The sequence below is a fragment of the Leuciscus leuciscus genome (assembly GCF_965113295.1).
Source record: "Leuciscus leuciscus genome assembly, chromosome: 8".
NCBI classification, from domain to species: domain Eukaryota; kingdom Metazoa; phylum Chordata; class Actinopteri; order Cypriniformes; family Leuciscidae; genus Leuciscus; species Leuciscus leuciscus.
Genome location: NC_138732.1, coordinates 24,206,460 through 24,233,305, shown reverse-complemented (window position 1 = coordinate 24,233,305; position 26,846 = coordinate 24,206,460). Strand labels below are relative to the sequence as shown.

Genomic DNA, 26,846 nt, shown 5'->3' with positions numbered 1-26,846 from the left:
ACCCATAATGACATAGCAAAACCCAGATTTTTGATAACTTTGCCAATATATTAAAAAGAAAAGAAACTAAAATATCTAATTTAATTAATATTCAGACCATTTACTCAGTACTTATTGATGCACCTGAGGCAGCAATTACAAACTCAAGTCTAATATGATGTAAGAAGCTTTTAGTTTTTTATTTCCATTTCCATTTCCATCTAGTTTGGAAGTGGCTGAGTTTGAGCAGAGCATATTTATGAAAATCTGACTTTTATGGAAATATCTCCTTAAATTGCAACACAAGCATATATATATATATATATATATATATATATATATATATATATTTATTTTTATTTTTTTTAAGTTCAAAAGGTGACCCAGCAGACCAGCACATCTGACTCTGCAGCACTGCAATATACTGAGCAGCATTTGTTACAAGGAGCCGCGTTGAAATTTTTTGCATTAAAAAAACAAACAAAAAAAAAAACAACAGGAAATTATGCACTTGTATTTTGAAGAGAAACTCTCTTAAGAAAATAAATGATGGTCCTGCTATAAATCCACAACACAAAGAGTCTAAAGCAGATGGTCTTCTTCCAAGGTAGATTATAGATTCAGCATTCAGCAGAATATAACTAGAGATACCAATAAAGTTAGCTTATCTCAACAACCTGCTTCAGAGCTTTATGTCTATGCAAATGTATTTACACCAGCAGTGCATACAATCCCAAAACTACATCTTTACATTTATTCCAAGAACTGTTGTAGTTGAGAACTACTGGAACAAAATGGATCTTTTCCCTTTACCTTTTATAGCTTACATATAGCATTTAAAGACCATTTCTTATTGATTGAGGAAATGAGGCACAGGGAAGAGCTTTCATAATGAATAAATGTGAAATGAGCTCAAATGGAGATGACAGATGCTTTCACTTATGCCCTGAGGTGGGAGATTTAGGCTGCTGAACCGATGACTGATAATTAATGGCACAATTACACTTCATTAAAGCGATGAGATTCAGATTAAATGAGAGTCCAATCGATACAGAGAGTTCTTTAGAAACAAACTGTTTATTACAGCAATAAGGACTACTAATTTGTCATTGTCATTTTAGTCATGATATTGGACATAATAACTACAAATTCTATTACTCTCTAATTTTTTGTACTATAGCTGTTGTCATTCATATTATTGTTGACACTTTTTGAAGCAGGTATAAAGGTATTTATAATGCTGCTTATTATATTGTTGTTGATTGTGTATATTTTAAGCCGGGGGCACACTGTGCGATATATAATAGTCCTTTACGACTGTTGCTTGTCAGAATGAACGAACATGATCTTTGCTGTAAGCCATGTCACACTGTAAGATCTCAGCTGTCATTAATGTCAGACTGTACGGCAGTCAAGATGCGTTAAAAACAGATGCACACAAGAAGACTCATCTGAAGTTTTACATCATCAATCCATGTCACTTTCAGTGACTGTGAGCTGCATTTACATGCGGGATAGAAATGGTGGTTTGCAAAAACAAAAACAATCTCTAGCTGTTATTCTAGCTTTGTATTTTTCTATTATTATTTAAAATAAGAAAAATATAATCACAAAAACATTGTCTCAGATGGCCAAATCTGCGCCCCGTGGTGCTGGACCCAAGGCAGAGCGCCATCTACACTTGTGGGGTTAGCAGTTGGTTCTGGCTGACGAGCTTGGGACGGGTCTTTCCCTCTCCCAATCCTCAAATGCCAGTTCTGTTGCTCTCGAGCCGAATTTGGAAGCCCAGTCTCTGGTTTCTTCTCGGCCGATCTAGTTCTGAGGAGCAAGACGTGACAGGAGTCGAGGAAGACGCTACGTCTCAACCTGCCTCCTCCTTGTCACTGGCGTATGGGGAATTGTTGGACAGAATGACCAGCGCCACCGTCAAGTTGAGCTTGGACTGGTCGGTAGAAAGGCAGGAACGCGCTCCCAGCAATCGACTGGATGAGCGCTTCCTAGCGAGTCATAAATGTTGCGCCCCTGAGCCTTACATTCCTCCAAGGACTTTACAGTGAGCTGTTGAGGTCATGGGGGAATCTCTTTTCTGCCCATGTCTTCCCCCCTAGCAAGTCTAACTATAATGTGAAGGGGTTGGAAGACAGCGGGTACACAAAGATGCCTCAGATGGAGGAATCCCTAGCGGGTTACCTTTCGTCTTCTTCTGTATCTTCATGAAAGGCTCCTACCTTGCCCTCGAAGCCGTGCTAATTTACATCAAAGCTTGTGGGCAAGGCATATGCGGTAGCTGGGAAGGCCGGCGGTACCCTGCAGTGGTAATGCAGGCATACTAGGCGGACCTGCTGAAGGACGCCGATGTAATCGAGGAGCTCCGCTGCTCTTCTGATCTTGCTCTCCGTGCGACCAAGCAGGCGGTCCACCATCGGCCGCTCTCTTGCTGCACTGGTCGCCATGTAGAGGCACTTGTGGCTTAACCTGTCGGGGCTAAAGGAGATGGACAGGTCCTTTCTCCTTGATGCCCCGGTTTCGTCTGCCGGACTTTCGGCAGCGCCGCAGTCAGCTGTGTTTGGGCGCTACACCACACGTCGCAGAAGGCACCCTTCTGTCTCCCCACCTGAAACTGTCACTGGGCCAAGCTGGCAACCTGGTCAGAAGGTGAGCGTAGCTGCGGAGAGGAGCCGGGGTTTTAGCAGTGGTCTCACTCAAGAACCTCAGGGAAATCGAGGCTAAGAGAGGCAAATCAAAACCCTGCGGTTCCACGTCTGACCATTTTATTTTAGTCCCCCTTTCTTGTCCCCTTTTTTGTTTCCCCTCCCCTCCAGTCTTGGGGGTTGGGGTTAAAGAAAAAAAAAAGGGTAAGGGAATATTATTATAGGGACAGTAGTGTCTGTTCAGCTTGTTGTGTCCTAAAACTAAGCTCCCAGCTCCCTCTAGTGGGGATTAAGTTATCTGGGCTAGAGCACTCCTTATGATTTACAACTGTATATAATGAATATATGGAAGATGGGCAGTGTTGATTCTCATGTTCCCACTTCTTATAATCTGTTACACATTGGTACAGAGTGGCCTTCTCTCTGTGTTGCACTTAAGGCTGTGAGATGTATATGAAGAGGATGGGTTATTCCCGTGGCTCACGTCCCACCTCTTCAGCTGTGATCCTTACAGTATAATGAATTGTATATTGGTTATATGGAAAATGGGCAATATTGCTTCTCGCGTTCCCACTTCTTATAATCTGTTATGCAGTATACAGTGGCTTTCCCTCTGAAATGCTTTTTGGAGGCTCTTGAATCTACATTCAGTTATGACATTCCCTTAAAGGTGTTCTCGGGAATGCCACACCCTCGAGCTCTGCCTGTGGGCTGAGTTATTTTTGACTCAGTCCTGCAGGGAAGTGAGGAAGGGTGCCCGCCGTGTCTTCTCTGGTAAGGTATGCAGCTCTGGCTCCCTAGAGTCTTTGACTTAATGTCAGCCAATAAGGCACTTATCCCTTCAGCATGGCGGAGTGGGTACTTGTTCCACAAAGTGTCTTCTGGGGGATGCAGTGCGAGTTCCCATTCAAAGGGGAACATCTCAGGTTATGCATGTAACTATGGTTCCCTGAGAAGGGGAACGAGACACTGCGTCCCCTTGCCATGCTTCAGGGATTCCTGTGCGTGTCTCCTTCTGACAAGAAGCCGATGACGTGTTCTACAGGTTCCCTTTTATACTCACAGTCGCACCAGTAGTACGTCATAGGCTGTCGCCGGCCAATGTCAAGTTCATTGTCGTATTTCCACATGCTCTTCAGACACTGATCATGCCTGGGGCATTACCCAGCATGTCGTAACCTGAGACGTTTTTTTAAAAAGTACAAATATTCCTTGTGGTTTTAATTAAAATGAGGTCATGCAAAATGCTTGTATCATACTTTAGTTCATTATGAGTGAATCGTTGAGTCAGTCATTCAACCAATTCGTTGAAAAACGATGATTCATTCATTAAGGGGATAGCACAAATATAACACTACGAAGTCCAGAAATCTAATTTCATTAGTATATTGAGTTTAATTTATCGACATAGAACTGATGTTTAATATGATTGTTTCATCCTTACATCTACTATGATACAATTGACCAGTTCACATTTCCGGGTTTCTCCGAAGCGGAAGTCATCATAGTTGGGTAAACTTCTATAGTGGTGAATGAGAGAATTCATTAAATATATTTTTCATGTTCCTATTTGCTCAAATAGCAAAAGAAAAACTTCACAATAATGTTTTCACAACTTTCAAAAGAGGAAAAAAATAGAGAGCGATTGATAATGGCAGTCGGAAGAGAGAAAGATGTCAACTTTACCGTCACTCCCACAGCCGCTGTATTAGAAACACACTGTACAATTACACATTGTACTGGTCAGGTGGTAGAACTTTTGTTAGGCCTATGTGCCAGAGATAAATATGTGCAAAAAATAAATAAACTATAGGGAGGCAGATTAGAACCCAGAACGGGTTCTAATCTGCCTCCCTATAGTTTATTTATTTTTTCTCATTAAAACCAAAGATGTTCATTAGTGATTGTATATCAAGAGCAGGGACATGTTTGTGTGCATTTTGTTTTGTGATTTCAATGGAACGAACGAGTCTACGGTTAGCAATAGAGCATCTTTCTGTGCACGAGCTACTGCCACTGATAACAGGCGGAAACCACGAGCACTCATGATTTAAAAAAACAACACATTTCAGCATCAGATCACCTCTTATTTAACATAAACAAATTAAATGAATACTAGTCAACTACTGTACACGGTAAATTAGTACCGTGATATGTTTCAAAAAGTGGTGGGGACAATATCAACACTGGCAAAAAGTGGTGGGGACAATATCAACACTGGCAAAAAGTGGTGGGGACATGTCCTACCTGTCCCACATGCAAATTACACCTATGTATGCATGCTTTATAGTAGTGTTACCAAACATATTTACGTAAATGCGAAATAATGATGTTACAAATTAAATTACAATGAAAAAATGCTTATCTGTAGTGCCTTTTTGCATTTTAACACAGGTTGTGTGTATTCATAGGCCTCGTCCTTTTCAAAATCCTGATGAAAGAATAGACAGCTGCTGTCTTTGCCATCCTAACACCTGCTAATGTCATTGAGATGCTCCATGTCTTTGAGACATCCTTTCTCTCTGGCAGCCTTTGAGATGAGACCAATATAAAATATTTTTGACAGGAGACAAACTGGCCATAGAATCTAAAGGCATCATAAATTGCAGATGTGCTGCCATGCATAATTCTTACGCCAAACTTTAAGAACACTCACATAAAAAAATACCTGTCAGAAGCTAATAAAACACTGGAATTTTAGTACATTTTCATCTGCGTTATACCATAAATCTGGAGGTTGGAGGTTTCTCAGCACTGATATGTCAGTATTTTCAAAGTTAAAGATAGTTCACCCAAAAATAAACATTTTGACTTCATTTACTCACCCTCATTCCAAACCAAACCTATGACTTACTTTTTTTTATCTGCAGAACACAAAAGATAATAAATAAATATCTTTATTATCAAAAGCAAAATAAATCTTCTTTCGCCTCCCACAAAAGAAAGAAAGTCATTCAGGTTGGAATAGCATGAGGGTGAGTAAATGATGACAGAATTTTCATTTTTAGGTGAACTATCCCTTTAAAGACATGCATAATAACATGATCTGTGGCAGAACAATGCTGCACACTGGTGGTAGCTTTGAGTTAAAGCACAAAGTAAACAATAAATGATTTTCCCCCTCACTCTTCAATTTCACTTTAAAAAGAATATAATTTAGACTAAAAGCACAGAATAAAATATAAAGTCAGTAAAGCAATATGAAAGTAAAGCCTTAGGATATTTCTCAACAAGACAAAGACAACAGTTTTCTTTAAACATTTTGTTTATTTTGTACTAAGACATATTTGTAAAGACAAAATGTAGTATATAGCCTAGATTTCCCATCAATATCTATGATCACAAACATACAATATGTTGTCGTATAGTTGCATAGATATGAAAATAGCTGGATTTGTATAGAGATATTTTAAGAAAATAAAATACATCTGTAACAATTATGTAAAGACTCTGAGCTGATGCAGTAATTATAATGCCAAGAAATTAAGATTCATAGAAACTAAAAGAATCTAAAAGCATTAACTTAAAACCATTAGAAATTTTCCAATAAATAAAGCATCACCATAGACAATGTGTGAGCTTAGAACTACATAAATAGTTCCCAGTATGCATTAAAAGGTTTAAATACACAATTCAACAGTGACAATTTGATCAATGACTCATTGCAAAGGCTCCAGCATTTAAGAAGCATTTAACAACATACCCTGTTGTAATTCAGCCAATAGGAGGACACATTGTGTCAGTTCCCTGAGCTTAGTACACAGTATCATTGGATCATCCAGCTGTGTCTCCAGTTCCTTCAGACCTGTTCAACAGGTCAGACGTAATGCCATTAAAACGCTCTACTCTCTACAGAAAATAAAAGCTGAGTCAAAAGCAAATTCCTGGCCAATATTTGGCCTCTTTAGCAAAGCCTTTAAAGAAAGAAAGGATGCACATTTTCAAAAGCTACTCTGTGGCTGCACAGTCACAGTGACAAGGCACATCGGCATCTGGTGCTTCTGTAATTGAGGTAAACATATGGTGACTGGGTGAAAGAGTTCAACTTGCATTCACCCAGACAATTGCTCAGTATATATCAAAGCTTTATGGTCATTTAAACCTGCACAAGTACCCATAAAGCTGGGTAAATGTCACAAATGAGATTATATATATCACATAATTCTGACTGCATGAGCAACAAAACTAGATTGGAAGGAGATAAGGAGTAAATATACAAGCTAGAGCTTGTCTAGCATAAACCATTTATATTCATGAAGAAAGACCGAGCCCTTACTGAACTAGCTACTTAAATTAAGCTAAATGTGCTATAAAATGTGTAAATACATAATTTTAAGATAAATGTCATGAGATACACAATGACCTACATTTAACAAAGTTTGAACTACTAACCTTAAAGGCACATCTTTTTTTTTATACCATTTTTGTTGAAAGATGTGAACAGATGATTGTCTATCCATTTTCAGAACCTTAAAGAAATTATTATCAGTGTATTACCTGAAATCTTTTAAATATTATTTAAAAATTAAGCACGTTGTTTTGGACCCTACTGACATTCACTGTTCACATTCACTCAATAAAATAATAATTATTATTATTATTATTCACTGCATGGTCAAAATCACTGTTCATTATCTTCTTTTATGTTCCACAGAAGATCACATTGTAGGCAATTGTAAGTCGCTTTGTATAAAAGCGTCAGCTAAATGAATAAATGTAAATGTAAATGATCACAACATGTGGGTGAGTAAATGATGACAGAATCGTCCTTTTTGAACTATCCCTTAGTTAAATTCAACTATATAATTCTGAAATCATTACTACAAGATTTTTTAAATCTCATCAGATTTTCAGAGACCACAAACATGGCGATAAAAAAATAAATAAAAAAAAACACTGTTAAATCTATTTTGTTCCTATAGTGTGTGGAGACACGCGATGTGACCAAGAAAGCACACCACATACTAACAGATTCCATATACAAACAACCAGAGTCTCGACTGTGAACACAGGAAACCTTGCAAAATGGCAAGAAGAAATGGCAATAATAGTGTTTGGACTGCTTTTCGCAGAATAAGGTTTGGATGAAGTCGTGTTATGCTTTCGTCTTCCATCAGCTCATTTTCTGATTTGGTATCGTTTAGTTCCACGTGACAATCTACAGCGTTTGTACACAACAGGATTTCTGATCGTAAATGTTCAACATGATGGATATTTACGATTTGAGATCAGTGCGGCCCCGATGTTCTTCTGAACAGATTCATTCACTCTTAACACCTCACTCCACAGGAAAATCTGATAAGATAATCTGTAGAACCATCAAGATAATCGGGACTTTAACCTAGGATAGTCGGAAGGGGAGAATTGGGCCCAATTATCTTTTAGTGTGTGGGTACCTTTACATATAAATCTCTATATTATGCCAAAACAGACAAATATTAAAATTCAAAGACAACTTTGTTTACAAATCAATACATAACAAATTATTACACAACAGTGTCACAATCACCATTCTTTGACTTCGAGCTTTGGGCATAAGAGATGGCATCACCAACAGTGTGAAACTTAATTTCTTTGGTTCCTTTCTTTGGGTCATAGTAGCCTCCCCTTCGCAAAGAATCAATGACGGAGATGTTGCATTGCGCCAAAAATACATTGACTCCCAGCTCCTTGTAATCCTTGCATACCTCTTTCAAAGCATTGACTCCAGCAGTGTCCAGAAACAGCACTGGACTGCAATCTATGACCAATGCGTGTAAACTGGTGTGCTGTAGCAGATACACATTGGTGGACACATCCATCTCTTGCTTCAGGTCTTCTCCACCTTGTTTCTGATTTCTCTGCTTCTCTAGTTTCCTACGCCTGGCCTTCTCTTTAAGTGGATCCAGTCCCACACTGCGGTACAGTGACTTCTTAAACAGAGTTTGGTTGGCGTAGTAGATGGGAGCCTCGTATCGGAAAACAGCCACTCCTGGTTGGGTCTGAAGGCCCTTGTAAAACCCAATGTCCTCAAAGATCTCACGATCCCCTGCTTGGCCCAGCTGATGGACTTGGGCAGACTGGGTTCGGCCTAGTACACAGAATGCAGAGACCAGAACTCCAACCAGCAGGCCTAGCTCAGTGTTCACTAGGGCTGATGTGGACATGGTAACCAGCCAGATGATAGTGTCCACTCGATTGGCACGCCACATTTTGGGAATGTCCACAAACTTTCGCAGGGCCCCACGGAGGTTGACGACTATGATGACGGCCAGAACGCATCTGCAGAGTTAAAGAGGATGAAATTAGGAGAAGTATAGTGGAAATACACAGTTTCAAGATAAAAATGGGACTGGGAGTGAAAACCTGAATACTTTCCAAGGACACTTGTGTGTCTGAAACAACCTCAAATGTTAAGGTCTCAAAATTATTTAAAAAAAATTATATATATATAATTTTTTTTTTTATTCTGCATGTTGTTCACATCACATGATAATTTAGAAATTATAATAATAATTTTATAACAAAACTGCTGCACAATTTTTTCATTTGGCTTGAGACTTTTTTTTATAATTATAGTATCAAGAGAGCTCAATCACCAAGATTTTTTTATTTTATTTTTTACTTTATGCCCCCTAAATATGCATTTCCAAATCAGAAAGTAAAAGCATGTTCATCACTGTAGATGCAGGACATTCACTTTTTTGCTCACCAGCCACTGTGGCTAATGCTTTTCCAAAGTTACTAGCCACATTTTCACTGGCCACAATTTTGATATCAATACCATGGGGAAAAACTGGCATATAGATTTTTTTTTTATATATATATATCATTTCATAATTTGGCAACAGGTATATTAGGCTGCTGTCACTTTAAGACCTGACACATGGATCCCTTATACTGTTATTCATGAGTTTTCCTTCTCATCTGTTTACATTCACTTAAAACATAACTGACTGTTTACGTGAATACTCAACCCAAGACCAGCATTTTGTCATTTAAGTGCAATAAGCAGTGAAAAGAATTTAAAAAGAACTCAATTTAGTACTGAGAGGCGGCTTTATTTGCGCACACTTTGGGTGTGAGCACAAATCTGCAGGAATGCTTAAAATTACGTGCAATACACGCAATCCCACGATGAAATTGGGAGTGAAGGGGAGGCGGGTGTGTGTGTAACTCGCTCACGGAGAGATGAGAAATAGAGAAAGTGCAGCTGGTATTGTGTATCTATTCTGCGGAAAGTTAATATTGAAAGTGTTTCAGATATTTCAGTATCGATATGTATCGAAAAATCGATATTTTCGACCTCACTACATTGCACTTAGTTTATCATTTCAGATGCCTTTTTAAAAGACTACAATAAAAAAATAAAAAATATATATTATATCTAATGTGACTGCTGAAGTCCACCTGCATTTGGAGGGTTGGCGGGTGTTAATGTCAAGCCCTGCAAAGGTGTATTCAAATCACTGTATGAATAATTGCATTTTTATTTAATGTTTTTTAATAAATGATTAGATCCTGACTCTTCCTACATTGACAATTTATTTATTACCAAGTTCATGCAAGAGAAACTGCCATAATTTATACGTACTTCTGCAACGAGTAGAAGAGAGGTGCAATAACAAGCAGGACGAGCAGCAGCACTAGAGCGGTCACCAACCCCGACACCTGAGTCTGGCAACCTGTGGACTCCTTCACAAGAGTTTTGGTCAAGGCGGCGCTGGTCGTGAAACAACGGAAAAAGGAAGGAATGATATTACAGAACCCAATGGCATACATCTCCTGGTTAGGGTCCACTATATAACCATGCTTCTTGGCAAACATCTCTGACAGAGACACAGTAATGGCGAATCCAACGATGGCAATCGAGAATGCATCAACAGCGATATTGGGTATGAGAGACCAGTTCGGAAGCTGTGGTGGCATGAAGCCAGTGGGAATGTTGCCAGCTACAGCCGAGTCATAAGTTTCCTTGAACTTTCCAAAGTGGGAAGCTAGAGTAGCAGCAATGACCACAAAGAGCTCAAAAGGAATGGGGGCCTTGAGCTTAGCCTTGAAGCGGTTGTTGAGCTCTTTCGTGGGTACAAGTACAAGCAAGCAGATCACGCTTGTTATGAGGTCACAAATGTTGGTATGACCCAGATTCTTCAGAAGACAGATCCAGGTTTTTATAAGCGAACCCCAGCCTTGGACACGAGGAAGGTGAAGCCCCAGAAAGTACTTCATCTGTGATGTGAGGATGGTGAGAGAGGCGCCAGTCGCGAAACCGCTCAACAGAGAGTCGGAGAGGAAGACTGAGACAAAGCCAACCTGTAAGAGACCCATTAACACCTGCAACCCAAGCAGAGCAAGACATTAATACAATTAGAGATTTAAAAAATTTTATAGAGGAAGCTTGACCTTGATAGATGGACCAACCTGGTAGACTCCTGCTGTGAAAGTTAGTGTTGCTCCCACCATGATTGCATAGCAGCTTCGGTCACAGATTAGACCAGTGCTGTTGTCCAAATTTCCCATGATGGTCTGATTGGTGTCCGATGTGTATCCTGCCAGAGTAAGTTCTCTGTCAACAACCTGTCCCACCAGAAGGCACAATACCCCAAACATCCCAACAGAGATGTGCCTGGAGGTTCCCAGCAGGGCGTAGATAATGCTGGCAAAGAAGGAAGTATAGAGCCCATAAATAGGGTCTTGTTCTGCCAGTAAAGAATAAGCGATGGACTGGGGAACCAACAGGATGGCGACGATGAGGCCAGACATGGCATCCCCAATGATCCAGTCTTTGAAGTGATATCGCGGCAGCCATTTTATGATTGGAATGGAGTCTACGAGCAGGGCTTTGACTCGAGCATGACTGCAGGAACACTTTTTTCCCACCTTCCTTTTCAACACCTCCTTCCATGGCACCTTCTCTTTTACACACTCTTCTAAAAGGAAAGGAACATCCAACCCCGTATTAGCATCATCTTCTGCTGAAACGCTATCACAGACCTCTTCAACTGGCATAATGTCCAGACACTCTTGCTGAAATAGGACACAAAAAGTACATAAATTACTCTGACTTGAAAAGAAATCAGTTTGTATTACATATATAAAAATATAAAGAATCTTAGTAACACTTTTTTCACATTCATAAAGATAGAGAAAAGAGTGTAGTTTGGTTTTTGGAAATCTTAAGTATGATTACTATTGACTTATTATAAGTCCCTATATTATCTTGTTTTTTCCCTTGAAACACAAAACACACATTTTAGCCTATAAATTAGGTTTATGCCCCTAATGCACCACACTGGCATGAGGTAGTTGTATGGACTTTTCTGACCCTTTTTTTTTTGAGGGAGGGAAGGGGGGAGCATTTGCTGTATAAATGTCAATAAATTACTCACTGCCTCAGAAAGAGATTAGAATAATTTAATCAATCAATGTCAGTACCAGCAGACTTTATTATAGAAACATTATTAACACATCTACTAACACCTTAACTCTCTCAATCCATAAAAAAACACACAAAAAAAAACACGTCTTCATCAGAAAAAAAACAGATGGCAAATATTATCAATCATTATGACTGTAGGAACAAAAATGTACGAAGCATCTGGCACAGTCTCGCTACTTTTCCAACTAAAGGATTCAAAGTCTATTGAGATCTGCTGCACGTTTGTCCTTATCAGTGAGGCAACATTGGAACTCTAATTTTATCTGCCTGTGATTTGGTTCACGTTACTTCAAAATTCACACAGTAGTAACATATGAAGACCATAAAGGATTAATGATTATATAGAGCAGTAAAAACTGTACTTTGGGTGAATTGTGAACTACTTAGCAGTACATAAATGGCATAACGTAGTACATAAACTGAGTACATTAACTACTCAGCTGGACTGTTTTCAAATATTGGTGTATAATATAGTGGTATAAATTGAAGAAATGCATCTCTTTGCATGCTCTCTATCACACGTATTATAATATTTGTCATAACAATTATTATTATTTGTCATAATAATAGTCATAATGCTTAACGCCAAATCAATTTCAAATGGACTGCAGCTTGCATTCTTCATGTCTTCTAATGCATGTGTGAAAAAGGTCATACATCACTGAGTGAACAGCAAATCAGCATAGACTCACTTCTGAAGGATCATGTGACACTGAAGACCAGAGTAATGATGCTGAAAATTCAGCTTTGCCATCATAGAAATAAAATACATAAAACAAATTTTAAAAAAATTACAATAGAAAAACAGTTATTTTAAATTGTAAATCTTTTCACAATACTGTTTTTAATCAAATAATTAAAGGCTTAGTGCATTCTTACTGAGCACAACATTTTGAACAGTAGTGTATAGATATAATAAAAAAATTACTGAAGAAAAACACATTCCCAAAACTGTAAAGTTTTTTTTTTAAGTATCTTGGTAACACTATACAATAAGGTTTAATTTGTTATCAGTTAACTACATTAGTTAACAAACTAACAATAATCAATATATTCTTACAGCATTTATTAACCTTTATTAAAGTTATTTAATAAAAATGTTAATTTTCATGTCAATTCACAGCGCATTAACTAATGTTAACTAAGGGTACGTTTACACGATGACGATATGCTTAAACCGTGAGTTTTCCGTGTCAAAACGATCCCCATTCACACGGATCTGCGAAAACGTCAAAAAACACTGTATTCTGCTGCCAGGCTATTAGATGCCGATGAAACACTATAGACTAAACACGTAATTTGAATGTGCATGACGTCATCTTTTGTAGAGATTCATGTTTTGGTTGTTTACACGGAGACTGCTTTCAAAAACGTGCACTTTGAAACTTTTTCAAAAGCTTGCATTTTCAGATACCCAAAACGCATAAAACGTTTTACGTTTTTAGTTGATAATGGTGTCATGTAAACAGCCCCTACAAAGCTGTAAAGGTATTTTTCATTGTTAGTTAGCTAATGTTAGCAAATAAAACTTTGTAAAAACATTGTAAAGTATTACCAGTATCTTAAAAAATTTAAACTAATTTACTGTAGGTGGCTGGTTTGCTAATGTAATTGCAAAAGAATAGAAAGTAATGGCCTATCCCCAAGAAAAGTGTATAAAGAAACAAGATCATCTTCATGACACTAACCGGATGTGCCACAGTATTTCCAATTAATACAAATCAGCCCGATCATTAAGTACTTAAAGTCGGGATCAGTAGTTGCTGTGGAGATGCTGAAGAGGTTCTTAGACTAGAGGAGCAGATAAGAAGGCCTGAATGTCCTAAACCGTGAGTGCAACCATGCTTGGAAAATGATGATGCCTCCCTCCAACACATTAATCAACCTTCCCCAGCTGTTTGAATTACGTCTCATCAAACAGAGTTACACATTGAGAGGGTAGCAGAGGTGACCAAGAGTCACTCAACATCTTTGAGTCAGTTTTTCTTTCTTTCCTGACAATGTGGCTAGTCTAACCAGGTGAAAATAAACAAGAGATGCTGGCATTGATCAGTCACACATACACACACAATGAAAATTTTAACTCTTTCCCTGCCATTGACAAACTTTCCGTAATTTATGTCACAACGCTTCCCCGCCATTGACAGAATTTTCCAGCTTTCCGTGTATTCACTGTTATACGGTAGGGGACGCTATTAAGCATCGTCTGAAAGAGTACTGAATCTCTGGATCAAAACACGTGCGAGAAAAAAAAGCAGAAACCATTGATAGAAGCATTGCTTATATTACATGTAAAATAACACGATCAACAAACATTAAACAGCATAAATCAAAACTGCTTAATGTTACAGAAGGAAATGTCGACCCAGGATGAGGAATAGGACTGTGAAGCTTTTGGGGTGTTGATGGAATCAATCTACTCCATTTATGTTTTGATCATCATTCTGAATCCGATTCAGATGTAGTCTCTGACAAAAATACAATTTTCCCAGCTTTTTGTTAAAAATGTTGTTTTTATTAAACTTACCAACATTTAAAGTGTTGATAAAAAAGAATGCATAAAGCTAGAATAATGTTTTGTTGTTTAAAACAGAGGCTCTGTTCTTTCTTTTGATATATAGTGCATGTTCAGATATTCATACAACAAAATCTTCTGGGGGACCATGACATTTTTGTAAAAATGAAAAATAAATGCTGGTGCTGGCTGGAAACTTAAAACTCCTGGCAGGGAAAGAGTTGAGCACAGACACCTTGAGGCACTTGACAAGCTCAATGAGAAAGAAACTTGTGTCTTTTGTTAGCACAGGTTCTGTACTTGGATTGAAAAGCAGGACCACCTGGAGCGAAGACCAACATCCAGTTCAAAACATTTCATAGGAACCCTGCTGAGGTTAATCTGCACCAAAACCTCAGTGGGGATAGATATCGCTATCTACCAGACCTCACAAAAGAGTGCTGCAGTGATAGGCAAATGTATTTTTGTAGGCCAACCTAGAAGTTATCATCACCCTGGTTCCCTCGACAAAAACCCAATAGGATTTTTCTATTGGTTTTTGGATTATTGAAGAAAACAAGCTGTGAAAAACAAGTGCCCTTTTGGTTGGTATACTTTGTGGTCCAGTTGGCAGTAAAGTGCGTCACTGTACATGATAACGTTCAGTCTGGGGCCACACACACAGGTCATGGTCGTGCATTAAAAAAAAAGAAAGAAAAAAAAAAGAAGAAAAAAAAGAAAGAAAAGAAATGTAGATCATAAATCAGCCCACTACATGTAGGCAAATTGGCTCATTTGGAAGGATGTGAAACCTAAAAGTCAGATTGAGCGGTTGGCTTCACCTTTTACATTACGAATTTACTTTTTAAAAATCACATAAACCAAGTGGCATGAATTAGTGAAAGCCTACTGATGACGGGTACACATAACCCATGATCTCATCTTAAAGATGCCGTGGAATTCAGATGACGTAGCCTTGAATGATCAAAGGAAGTTTAGTTTTATACTAACAGAAAAGCCACGTTGCAGAAACCGTATTTTTACTTTTTTACTGTAAACTTGTGGCAAATAAAAAATCGCTATAGTCTGAATAACTGCATACTGGTGCCGTTTCTCTCGCTCATATGCTAATCTCAACAAATGATACCAAACATTCATAAATAACAATCTGCACTCTGCATTGCCTACATAGATTAATACAGCGCGACGATAAATATATCAATTCCAAGATCACATCAAGTTTCAGCAAACTTAAACTTCTCGTATAATCGTCTAAAATGTATGAAATATCATGCAATAAATTGATATATGAAAAATAAGTAGCCTATATGAAAGAAACGACGTAATATAACAGTGGTTTGTTTCATGATCTGTGGTCTAACTTCATGAATGGCACTATTGAAAACAAAACTGCAACGTGTACGGTTGACTCATATTAAATCCGCTGACGGAAAAGCTGCACAGATTGTGTTGAAAACTCACCTCAGACCGTCAGCACAACGAGATCGTTTCATTCAGTCATGGTCATCCGAGAGACATTGAATCACTCAAGAGTTTTGTTTGACTAACGTTACATGTACAGATACTTGTAGTTCAGGATCGATTCCGTGACATATGAAGCCATCAGTTTGTAATATCACGTGGACAGCGAAAAGCTATTACCACTGGTCACGTGACTGCTAATTCCTGGCTTGATCTGAAACAACACTGTCTTCTCAGTATTCATATAGTTTTCGGAGGTCGACAGCACAACCTCACAAAGTTTCTACAGATCCTGTGTCCGGGTTGCGCAAATACTACGGCGAAGGCTTGACTTATGAATATTAATTTTGTGCGCCCAATAGGTCGAACTCATTGGCCACAAGCAGACATATTCACTGCGCTGTTTTGCTCATGAATATTAATAAGACTAATCGACGTTACTGGAAGGCTGTAACGTCAGCGTTGTCTATTTAATAGTCATAAGTTAAACCCTCGCAATAGTAGCCTATATAAATTTTTTTGTCATCCAAGTCTGAATTAGAAATGAATATGATATAATGCCAACTATGTAAAACTGCTTTGATTTACCTTATTGTCAGTAGAGATGAATTAGGGTAATGAATGTTACATAATGGTACAAGGGGTCCTAGTGGTGTATATCTTAAATTTCATAACATTTCTAATTAATTCATTGCACATTTCTAAGTTAATTATCTGGTAAGGATTTAGGATTAATGTTCTAATAAAAGTCACTACACTGTAAAAATAAAAATAATCAATAAGTTATGACAACGTTGTGTTGTCATATTATGTTGCTGTAACTCATCAAAATAAGTTAAGCAATTTCTAACTTTTTTCGTTATACAAGATTCATCTCAGTTGTTTAAGTCAGTTTAATGTAATTTAAGTTAAAATGACTTAAACATCCAAGTTGATTGTACTTTAAAAATAAATAAATAAATAAGGCAGCAATTTAGCAACCTGGGTTTAGCTGAGAATCTGGAAATATTGAAAACATTTGTTTTAACAATACATCTGTGTTTCCTTCAACTGACCAATACAAAATCCTCTGATAAGTGAGGCCTTGTCAGAAGATTGACACAATCAACCTTATGTCAACAAGACAAAACAAAGTTTGTGAAAGGTGCGACTACTCACATGCAGCTCAAGAAAGAGATTAGAATAAATCAATCCATCAATGTCAGGATCAGCAGTCTTTATTATCACTATTACATAATTTACCAATACCTTGACTCACTCAATTAATTTACAAAAATCCAGCAACTTCTTCATCAGAGAAATCAGATGGTGAATATTATCACTCATTACGGGACAAAAGTGTAAGAAGCATCTGCACAGTCTTGCTAAAGGATTCAAAGTATATTGAGATCTGCTGTATGTTTGTTCTTATCAGTGGGGCAACATTGGAACTCTAATTTTATTTAGCTGTGACTGGGTTCATGTTAAGTCAACATTCACTCAGTAGCACTTTATGAGGACCATAAAGGATAAGTGATTGCAATTAGCAAATGTACTTTGGTTTTACTGTAAACTACTTAGCAGTACATACACAATATGCCAGATATTTGATGATTACACAGTATTAGTAAACATTCAGGGACAGGGTAGTTAATCAAAGCTTGTGGTTGTCTTACTTTTAGAACTGATTTTATTAATCAAAAAGATCTGATTAACCAACAATCAATACACTGGAATGAGGCTGACAATACACAAACTATCAAAACGTCTCTCTCAAAACGTTGAAATGTGTCTGGACATGATTATTTTCATGATTTTATTCTTTTGATTTTGTGTGAAATATGACCCAGATGAGAATCACCTTTGAGCCACAGCATGATTACTAAAGTTTTTAACATTTCCTTGACAGATTTGCTGAGCACCAAAATATACATCATAAGTGTAAGTACTCTACCGCTGTGAGGCCACAGGTTATAATCCATATACAGCCTTTAAATTCCACATATACTCGAGGAAATGCAGCCACACACCCCTTGAAGAATCAAAGAGCACAGTGTGGGTGTGTGTGTGTGTGTGTGTGTGTGTGTGTGTGTGTGTGTGTGTGTGTGTGTGTGTGTGTGTGTGTGTGTGTGTGTGTGTGTGTGTGTGTGTGTGTGTGTGTGTGTGTGTGTGTGTGTGTGTGTGTGTGTGTGTGTGTGTGTGTGTGTGAATGTTCCTAGAACACAGGGAGGGGTTTGATGCAGTGCATTGGTGTGTAATCTTTCCATTCCTCAACATTCCTGTGGCAATAATTGTGCATATACAGTATATATGTGCACACATACTGTACACACACGCGTATATACATATCATTTATTTGATCAAAATACAGTAAAATCAATCATATTTTTAAATATTTGTATACTATTTTCTATTATAAGATATTTTAAAATGTCATAATTTATTCTTTCGATGGCAAAGCTATTTCATTCATTACTTGGGCTGAATCCGAAATCGCCCCCTGAACCCTCATTCACTATTCCCTACGTTAGTCCACTAATACTGTTCAATTGAAGGAGTGAATGAAAAGAAGTGAGCGAATTCGGACAGCCGTTAAGCGTACAATGGTTCTACACTCGCTATTGCGGTGCAATGTGGGATTGAATAAGTGAACTCAATAACGTCCACTATGGGTTCAGACACCACTACAAATGTCTGTCCCCTCAAATAATGCCCTATTTGAGGGTATAGAGGGCGATTTCGAATTCAGCCTAGGTCTGTCCATCCAGGGGTATAGGTTATAGGGTCATAGGCTATCAGCCGAATCTGTTTCCGATTTGGACTAAGGACAGGGCCTACGCCAAATAACTTTTCTATACAACTATAGACACGCCACAGTGTATTGCTCTATGAATGGTTCTATTGAAAACATGATTGCAAAACTGCAATGTGTACAACCGAGTCATCAAATCTACTGAAGGATAAAACCTGCATATAGATTTACAGTATTACAAACACACCTCTAAATGTTAGATGTTACTGCAATCCTACAATTGCACGCATACACACATCTGGAAGACATTTTTATCCAACTTCTCGTGCATTCAATCTAAGCCTACATTAGTACAGATATTGGCATTGTGCCCATGACCTTGGTTTTACTTTTACTAACACCCTTACAGGAACTAGAGCCAAGCTTACAGGAACTGTCAACAAACCATACATGCAGTGACGTTACCAATGACAAATATGTCAAAGCTTCAGGAACACGTAGTACATACAACAGCTCTTCAATGGACAATGTTACGACATTCAAGATAAACAGAAAGCACAGAATAAAATATTCTGAATAAGAGACAAATATACTAATTGTATTTGATGAGGTTTATTTTCTTGCAGGAAAAGGTCAGCAGCCATGACAGCATCCTATTGACTCTCAGAATGTTATCTCTCTAGTCCAATGATGGTATTTCAACCATATGTGGAACATTCTTAGACTTGTTCATCATCTTTTTATCCTCGACCAACACCCTTTTAACATTCCAATACAATTCCATATTAAGGATTATGTGTGCTCTTTTACTGTCATATGATGGTCACACAGATCTTTTTTCTTTTTTTTTACATCATAACAGCAGGTGAAGATTCAGGCAAAAATAGCCCATGTCATGTTAAAATAGTGAAATCATGGAAAAGTCACCCTAAAATCATTGAAATTCCTCCGTTCACTACTGAAATGCCCTCTTCCTTCCTAATCATCATGAAAGAAAAGCCCTCACTTTACTCTTTGAAAGTATGGTGCATACGTTATTCTCCATTATCACAGAGTCTGGAATCCACTTTTTAATTAGTCCTAAAACAAAAATTTGTTCCAAACAATCTATCCTGGTAAAGTTCATATCTGAGCACATTATGGAGCCACTACAATGCAATTGAGCAGCAGGGGTGTTCAGGAAACCCATTTAGACATTGCAATTCAAATTTGAATTCATATCAGATAATCATAATTAGAAAATATAAAGTCATAAAAAGTCATAACTGTGACAATGTTAGGAAATATAGACGCAATACGGTGAGATGACAACACCGGTTTATTGCAGTGTTAATGGAAAAGCAGGTGAGTAAGTTATTTCTAGGATGCAAAGTATTTACTGTGTTGCAGGTATTGTTGGAGATGGTGGATTTGTGGATAGTGAACGTGGGGAGCACAAACTTCCAGGAATGGTCCAAACAGGTATATGGAAAGTGGCTTATTGGCAGTGAAGAGGATCGTTGGATGAATCTGAGACACAAGGAGCAGAGATTGCTGGAGAAACGTTGGAGTATTGTTAGAGGTAAGTATACAGGTGAGTAGTATGTAGTCCATGGCTGCATCCGAAAACTGAAAAATGCTGCCTTCTGAGGATGCATTCTAAGGTAGGAAGGCATCAAGGAATGTCCGAATCCAAAGTTAGCTTCACTTCATGTCTCCTGAGATCTGATTGATTTTTGAAGGCATCAAAGATGTATCTTTCACTACCTTTGAAATCTTACAATCCTGTGCTTTCCATTCTGTGACAGCTGAGCTAAGAAATTTAAAATGCAATCTGAAAGTTGCAGCTGGTGGTCAGTTTGTATAAATGTAAATTTTATAAAAATAAAAAAAATCCACTTTTGATGTAAGTAAGTAAAGCAAGTAAAGTTTATTTGTATAGCACCTTTCACAGACAAGGAAGGGTCACAAAGTGCTGCACAGTAATAAAAATAAACAACTGTAGAAGTACAAACCTAGTACAACTCCACAACTGTACTACCATCAGATTCCATAAAAATTCAATAACAAACAAATCAAATTGTTAGTTAAAAGCTTGTCCAAAAAAATGAGTCTTTAAGTGTTTTTTAAAAGATTCCACAGTACTCATAGTTCTCAGAGCTAAAGGGAGCGAGTTCCAGAGCTTTGGACCCACAACACAAAAAGCATGGTCACCTCTTGTCTTAAGGCGTGTTCTGGGAACAGTTAAAAGATCTTGGCCTGAAGACCTCAGAGACCGACATGGAGTGTGCATATGTAATAGATCCTGGACGTAAGAGGGTGCTTGACCATGCAAGGCTCTGAAAGTAATGACCACATTTTTTAAAGGTACTCTAAAACCAACAGGAAGCCAATGAAGGGCCTTCAGCACAGGAGTAATGTGTGACCTCCTGCTGGTCAAAAAGCCTAGCAGCTGCATTTTGTACAACTTGCAGTCAATCTATAGAAGATTTATTCAAACAAGTGTACAGCACATTGCAATAGTCCAACCGTGTAGAAATAAAGGCACGAACAAGCATCTCCATCTCTTTTTTGGAAACCATAGATCTAATCTTAGCAAATGTTCCTGAGATGGAAAAAACAGGTGCGAACCACAGACTTAACATGACTGTTAAAACACATCGATCTGTCAAAACTGACATCCAGATTTCTTATGTCACTGCGGTCAGAGGATGATAGACCCCCAAGGGCCTGCCTAATCTTAGGGGTAGATGTCATTTCTAGCGAGAAATTACTATTGTAGTAAATAAACATTCACTTAGTTATCACCAATGCTATTTTGTTGTAGATCATTAAACTGTTACAGTGCCTCAGAAATCAGTTTTGTGAGGTAGCCTACACCTCTAAAATAAAACAGTAAAATTCCATACATTTACAGATTTGTTTTACAGTGTACCTTTGTGTACAAATGCTGCCTGCAAAGTCATTGCCTGATAAGGCAGCGAGGCAACAAGTCAGCTGCCTAACTTTCAGTAGCAGCCCTTGTTGAAGACCTGTGCTGCGTTCCAGTCCAAAATTGTCATGCCCTTCACTCGCTAACTTCCCTCCGTCTCATTTACTCAGATGTACGTCATTGCTTACGTTGCATGAGTGCCCACTTCTGGCGGAAACTGCAATGGGCTGAATTGGAACGTCCTAAGCCCTTGATCACTTGGAATCAGCTATGGAGATGATTTATTATGAAAAAAATTTTCCCCTTTAAGAATTTGTTTAATGCAGCATCCAAATGTATATAGGCGTGTTTGGGTTGTTTTAAATGTAAAAATATATAATTAATATATCATAGAGTTGTTTGTTGTGGTGGTGATTAGACGAGATATGTGGTGACGTCACAATCGTACTGCATTGTGGGACATATAGGTACCTGAAGTGTACATATGAGTACCTGAAGTGTACATATGAAGTAGACTTGCTCCCTCGGTCAAAATCGAGGGAACGAGGGTCTGTCCATATAAACTTCCCTCGTCCACTTCATGAAGTGGAACGCACTTCAAAATGGCGGCAGGGATTCCCCCGAGGGCAAGTGCTTAGGGAAGTTCGCAAGTGCGTGTCTAAAAGTGGACTGGAACGCAGCCCAGACCCACTGAATGTGAAGTGTGTGCGCTGATTGGTGCCAGGAGGTACCAGATCAGTAATTGTATTATCATGAGGGCTGTGAGGGTGTAGGAACAAACAGGCAGGCAAAGGACACAAGGTGACTTTTAAAAGTCATAATTATGACAAAAATGTTGACTTTTAATCTCAAAATAACGACTTTTTCCACATAATAGTGGATTATTATCTCACAATTATGACCAGTGTTGGGGAAGTTAGTTTTTAAAGTAATGTGTTACAATATTGCGTTACTCCCTAAAAAAGTAACTATTTGTTACTTACCCAGCAAACACAGAACGTTGGCACAACGCACCCGACCTTCTAACAACGTTTTAACAACATGGCCAAAAGGTTGCTATAAATACGTTGTGTGGTGAAAGTTACAGCATTGTCACAATGTTGACATTAAACCACCGTTCAGGGCCATTGCTTAAGGTTGTGCCTAATGGTGTCTTGACAACCACTGGACTACATTATATACTCGTCACTGCCCTGAAGCGCGAAAATCAGCCTTTTAAATTTCTGCTTATGGTAGCCTAATCAAATTGCACTTCCAAAAGTCATACATTTGTGAAAAAAGAAAAAAATTGAATAAACGAATATACAAATTTAAGTATAATAAATAACACATAAAAAGCAAAGATCAGAACATTTAATGAACAAAACCGGGTTCTGTACATGGCAGACAGGGGAGCGTAGTCGAAAGCCGGGCGATAAAGGTCGGTAACCGGAATCAGTCCAGGAAACATCCACAAATCCAGAAGAGCAAAGAAACTGCCTGTTGGGCTGATTCTTCATCGAGCAAGGAGTGAGTATTGCAGCTGAAGTAATTTAGCTTACCTCAGCTAAATAAGATACGTAATTATTCAAACACAACCTACAACTTCATTTTCGAATGTGACTAATGTAGCCTCGCTCGCTTGTTTAGTTTTTCATTGATTTGTCTGCTATTTAGTCTCATATGTTTCTTTGCTCTTCTGGATTTGTGGATGTTTCCTGGACAGATTCCGGTTACCGACCTTTATCGCCCGGCTTTCGACTACGCTCCCCTGTCTGCCATGTACAGAACCCGGTCTTGTTAATTAAATGTTCTGATCTTTGCTTTTTATGTGTTATTTATTATACTTAAATTTGTATATTCGTAAAAAAAAAAGAATCTTTTTTAAACAAATGTATGACTTTTGGAAGTGCAAATTGATTAGGCTACCATATACAGTTTTAATAAAGTTGAATTAAAGTAACCTTCTGTCATTTTTCTCTTCAAAGTGTACACTTGCAGGTGTTGATTATAATTAGGCTAATTTACTGATAGCCTGTGGTGGATTTTAAATAGATAAAATAGTAAACTGTATATTAAACTAACCATGTTTCTAACATCTAACCTTACTTCTTTTTTTTTAGGCCTAACATGATAACACTTTGAAACACAATGTACTAAAACGTTCTGTCCTGTGTTTTTGAATGTTGTATGTTGTGTTGCCATACCCCTTTCACTTTGGTTGTGTGAGTGTATAAATAACAAATTTGGGAATTGAAACTTGAACCTTGTGATTAACAATGAAGTAATCATTAAAACAAATTTTGCTTTACCTAGTAACAGAAGGGTTTGTCTGAAAACCAATCAAATTGTGGGGAAATTATGTAATGCGGCATGACATTTTTGCCATACTTCCTTATTCTATAAAAACTGTTGTATTCTTTTAGCTGGTGGGATTCTCAATGGAATTTGTCTGAGATCCTATGGCCTTGCTTCTTCTTGGGGGAAATTCTCTGAGAACTGCTCGAGAGATCCTCCGGCCGTGATTAAAGCATTTGAAGGACATTTGCTGAGGTCTGTTTGTCGATTATTCCTGGGCAGGAAGTAAGCTAGTTACGGGAACAGGTATTAGCACCCAGCCGACGTCGATGTGTAGACGCGCTAGAGTATAGGATTAGACTCAGCCGACGTCGGTGTGTAGATGCACTAGAGGATAGGATTAGACTCAGCCGACGTCGATGTGTAGATGCGCTAGAGTATAAATATTATAGGCCCAGGTAGACTTAGGTCAGATGAGATAGCACTTAGTTAGGTTTAGGGAAAAATCTACGACAAGCCATTAACTAATAATAAGGATAAACAATATTTGAAAAGTATAGAATTATCTGACATCTGACTATTTAAAAATTAACCTCAAAACATAAAATGCTAAATGGGGGATATCTATATGCCTACACACTAAAAAAAAATGGTTCTTCAGCGGTTCTTCAGGGGTTCTTTGCGGTGGTTAAGGTGCTATATAGCACCACTACCATTTAAAGAACCTGTTAAGCCCAGTTTGGTACTTCAGCGGTTCTTTAGCGGTTATTTGGGGTGGTTAAGGTGCTATATGGCACCTCTTATGGTTCTACATAGCACAATTTGACAAAGGTAGGTGCTATATGGCACTTAAAGTGGTTCCCCTATGATTACAAGCCAATGAACCACTTTTAGTGCTATTTAGCACCATTTTTGTTTAGAGTGTATGCAGCACAAATTTTTTTTTTTAAATAATAAAAATTGTCAGAACATCATCTCTCAGTTGCTACAGCCCTGTCACGTCTTACAATTCTGTTGTGCACAATTCGAGCACATAGACAGCAATGTTGCCATGGCAGAAATGCAACGTGCCCATGCAATGGGCTTCCATAATTATGAGATTTAAAATGGCATGTAAAAAGCTTGTAGTAAGTTGCAACAAGGGCAGAAGTCTTGGGTGAATGGAGCTATGGAGTGATCACTGAAGTACTATTGGAATCATCATCAGAGGAATTAAAAAGAAATGTGGGTCAAGGAGAAACCAGGCATGTGCAGGTGAATGAATAGCTGAAAAGAAGTGTGTAAAGCCAAAGAGGAGAAGAGCATGTGAAAGTGAGCATGACGGTTTGGAGAGGAGAAACGTGGAGAAGCAGCTGGGTTAAGTGTTGCAACTGTTGCATGTTAGGGCTTTGAAATCATATAACGCACAAGTGAAACAAGTGTGAGCTAAATATAGTGTATCATATGCAGAAGTGGTGAAAGCTGTTGAAATGAGGATCAAATGGAAGGGAAAGGAGACTAATGTCAGAAACTGTACAAAATGAACGTTATTGCTTGGCCAGTGCACTGCAAATGGGTGGTTATGTTGTGTTAACCTGCGATAACTGTGGTGTTGATAACACACATCAGTACTCAAGCAATACCGTTACTTTCAAATATCTGTGCCATGATGACTTGAATATACAGCAAGCTGCATTGCATGAAACTTAGCATATTTCACTAGAAACGTCTGTGTTTACATCTGCCATAATAGGCCAAGGACCCCTTGTTGGACAGAGACTGAGCAGTTGTTAAATATATGAAACTGAGTATTGTATTTTAAGCCTGGCCTATAATAATATGCATATATGTTAATGTATTTACATACTTTATTATGCTTCCATTAAATAAACTTTTTTTGATGAACAGAGATTTGGGAATTCATTTTACATTTTAAAGAAATATTATAAGAGAATTTTAACTTTTGTTGAAGCTTCGCCTTAAAATAAAAAGGATAATAGAGGATACTATCTTGTAAACTGATGCAAAAGAGCTGGTGTTATTGACTTATGCGATAGTTCAGACACTGGAAGAGGAGACGGGTTTCAGGCAAATAACACATTAGGGAGATGTAGCAAGGTTTATTGTTAAATGCTGTATATTCTAATATTGAGTTTCCTTGTGATTTCTGTTGGGATAAGGACCCCTCCTCATCGAAAGCCATCAGAGGTCACAGAAGAGGGCACTATTGAGACGCTTTTCGCTAAAAGAGATCAAGATAAAAACAGGAAGACCTATCTAGATTTAATGGAAGCGGAATTAGCAATAAAACATAACCAATGCTTCTTGATGTTTTACCTTTGAATCTTCTGTATTATTCCATAGAAAAAAAAATAATCTTATTTTAAAAAATCGTTGTAGGCTATAGACTATTCAGTAGGCCTATCATCTTATTAGTGATTTCTCTTTTTGCTTTAAATACAATTTTTTTTATGTTTGATACAAATAATTATGTTTGTGATGTTGATTTGTATTGTAATGTGATCATCGCTATTGTTTAATGTCACAGTAAAAAAATAAACTACTAAATTTGATATTAATTAAAGGACAAAATAAAACATATTTTAATGTTATTGCAAAATAAACAAATAATCTGACTCGCTGACGCTAATTCGCACTGCTTTATGGGAGTGGGCGGTACGTGCTGAGTGTTCTGGCGCGATTTCCAATTAGATTTCTGGCGAATCCAAGAAGAAACAGTTTTTTTGGATAATGAGTAGGCCTAACGTTAGGCGTCCACCGGGAATTCATTATCTGTTTCTTTTTAAGAGGTAAATAGAGATGAAATCGCATAGCTTTCTCGAAAATGAACATGTCATGACAACCATACCTTATACAACAAGCAGATAGGCACTCAATGTATTATATTACAATATAGCATCTTC

General features: G+C 37.9%; 1 protein-coding gene across 1 annotated transcript; it reads right to left on the bottom strand.

The window, feature by feature from the left end:
• Positions 1-5,877: 5,877 nt before the first annotated feature.
• Positions 5,878-16,321, bottom strand: slc26a2 (solute carrier family 26 member 2). Its single transcript, XM_082177278.1, has 4 exons — positions 16,025-16,321; positions 11,031-11,636; positions 10,204-10,943; positions 5,878-8,891 (listed from the first exon to the last, which is right to left on the bottom strand). Exons 2-4 carry the CDS (start codon positions 11,616-11,618, stop codon positions 8,117-8,119), a joined length of 2,103 nt encoding a protein of 700 aa, XP_082033404.1. The 5' UTR covers positions 11,619-11,636; positions 16,025-16,321; the 3' UTR covers positions 5,878-8,116.
• Between the last annotated feature and the right edge of the window lie 10,525 nt (positions 16,322-26,846).

Excerpts from the sequence above, each read along its gene's own strand:
- slc26a2 (XM_082177278.1), bottom strand. The coding sequence starts at position 11,618 with ATGCCAGTTGAAGAGGTCTGTGATAGCGTTTCAGCAGAAGATGATGCT. Across the intron at positions 10,944-11,030 it reads TCACAGCAGGAGTCTACCAG|GTGTTAATGGGTCTCTTACA; the intron begins GTTGGTCCATCT and ends CTTGGGTTGCAG. Across the intron at positions 8,892-10,203 it reads CTCTTCTACTCGTTGCAGAA|ATGCGTTCTGGCCGTCATCA; the intron begins GTACGTATAAAT and ends TTAACTCTGCAG.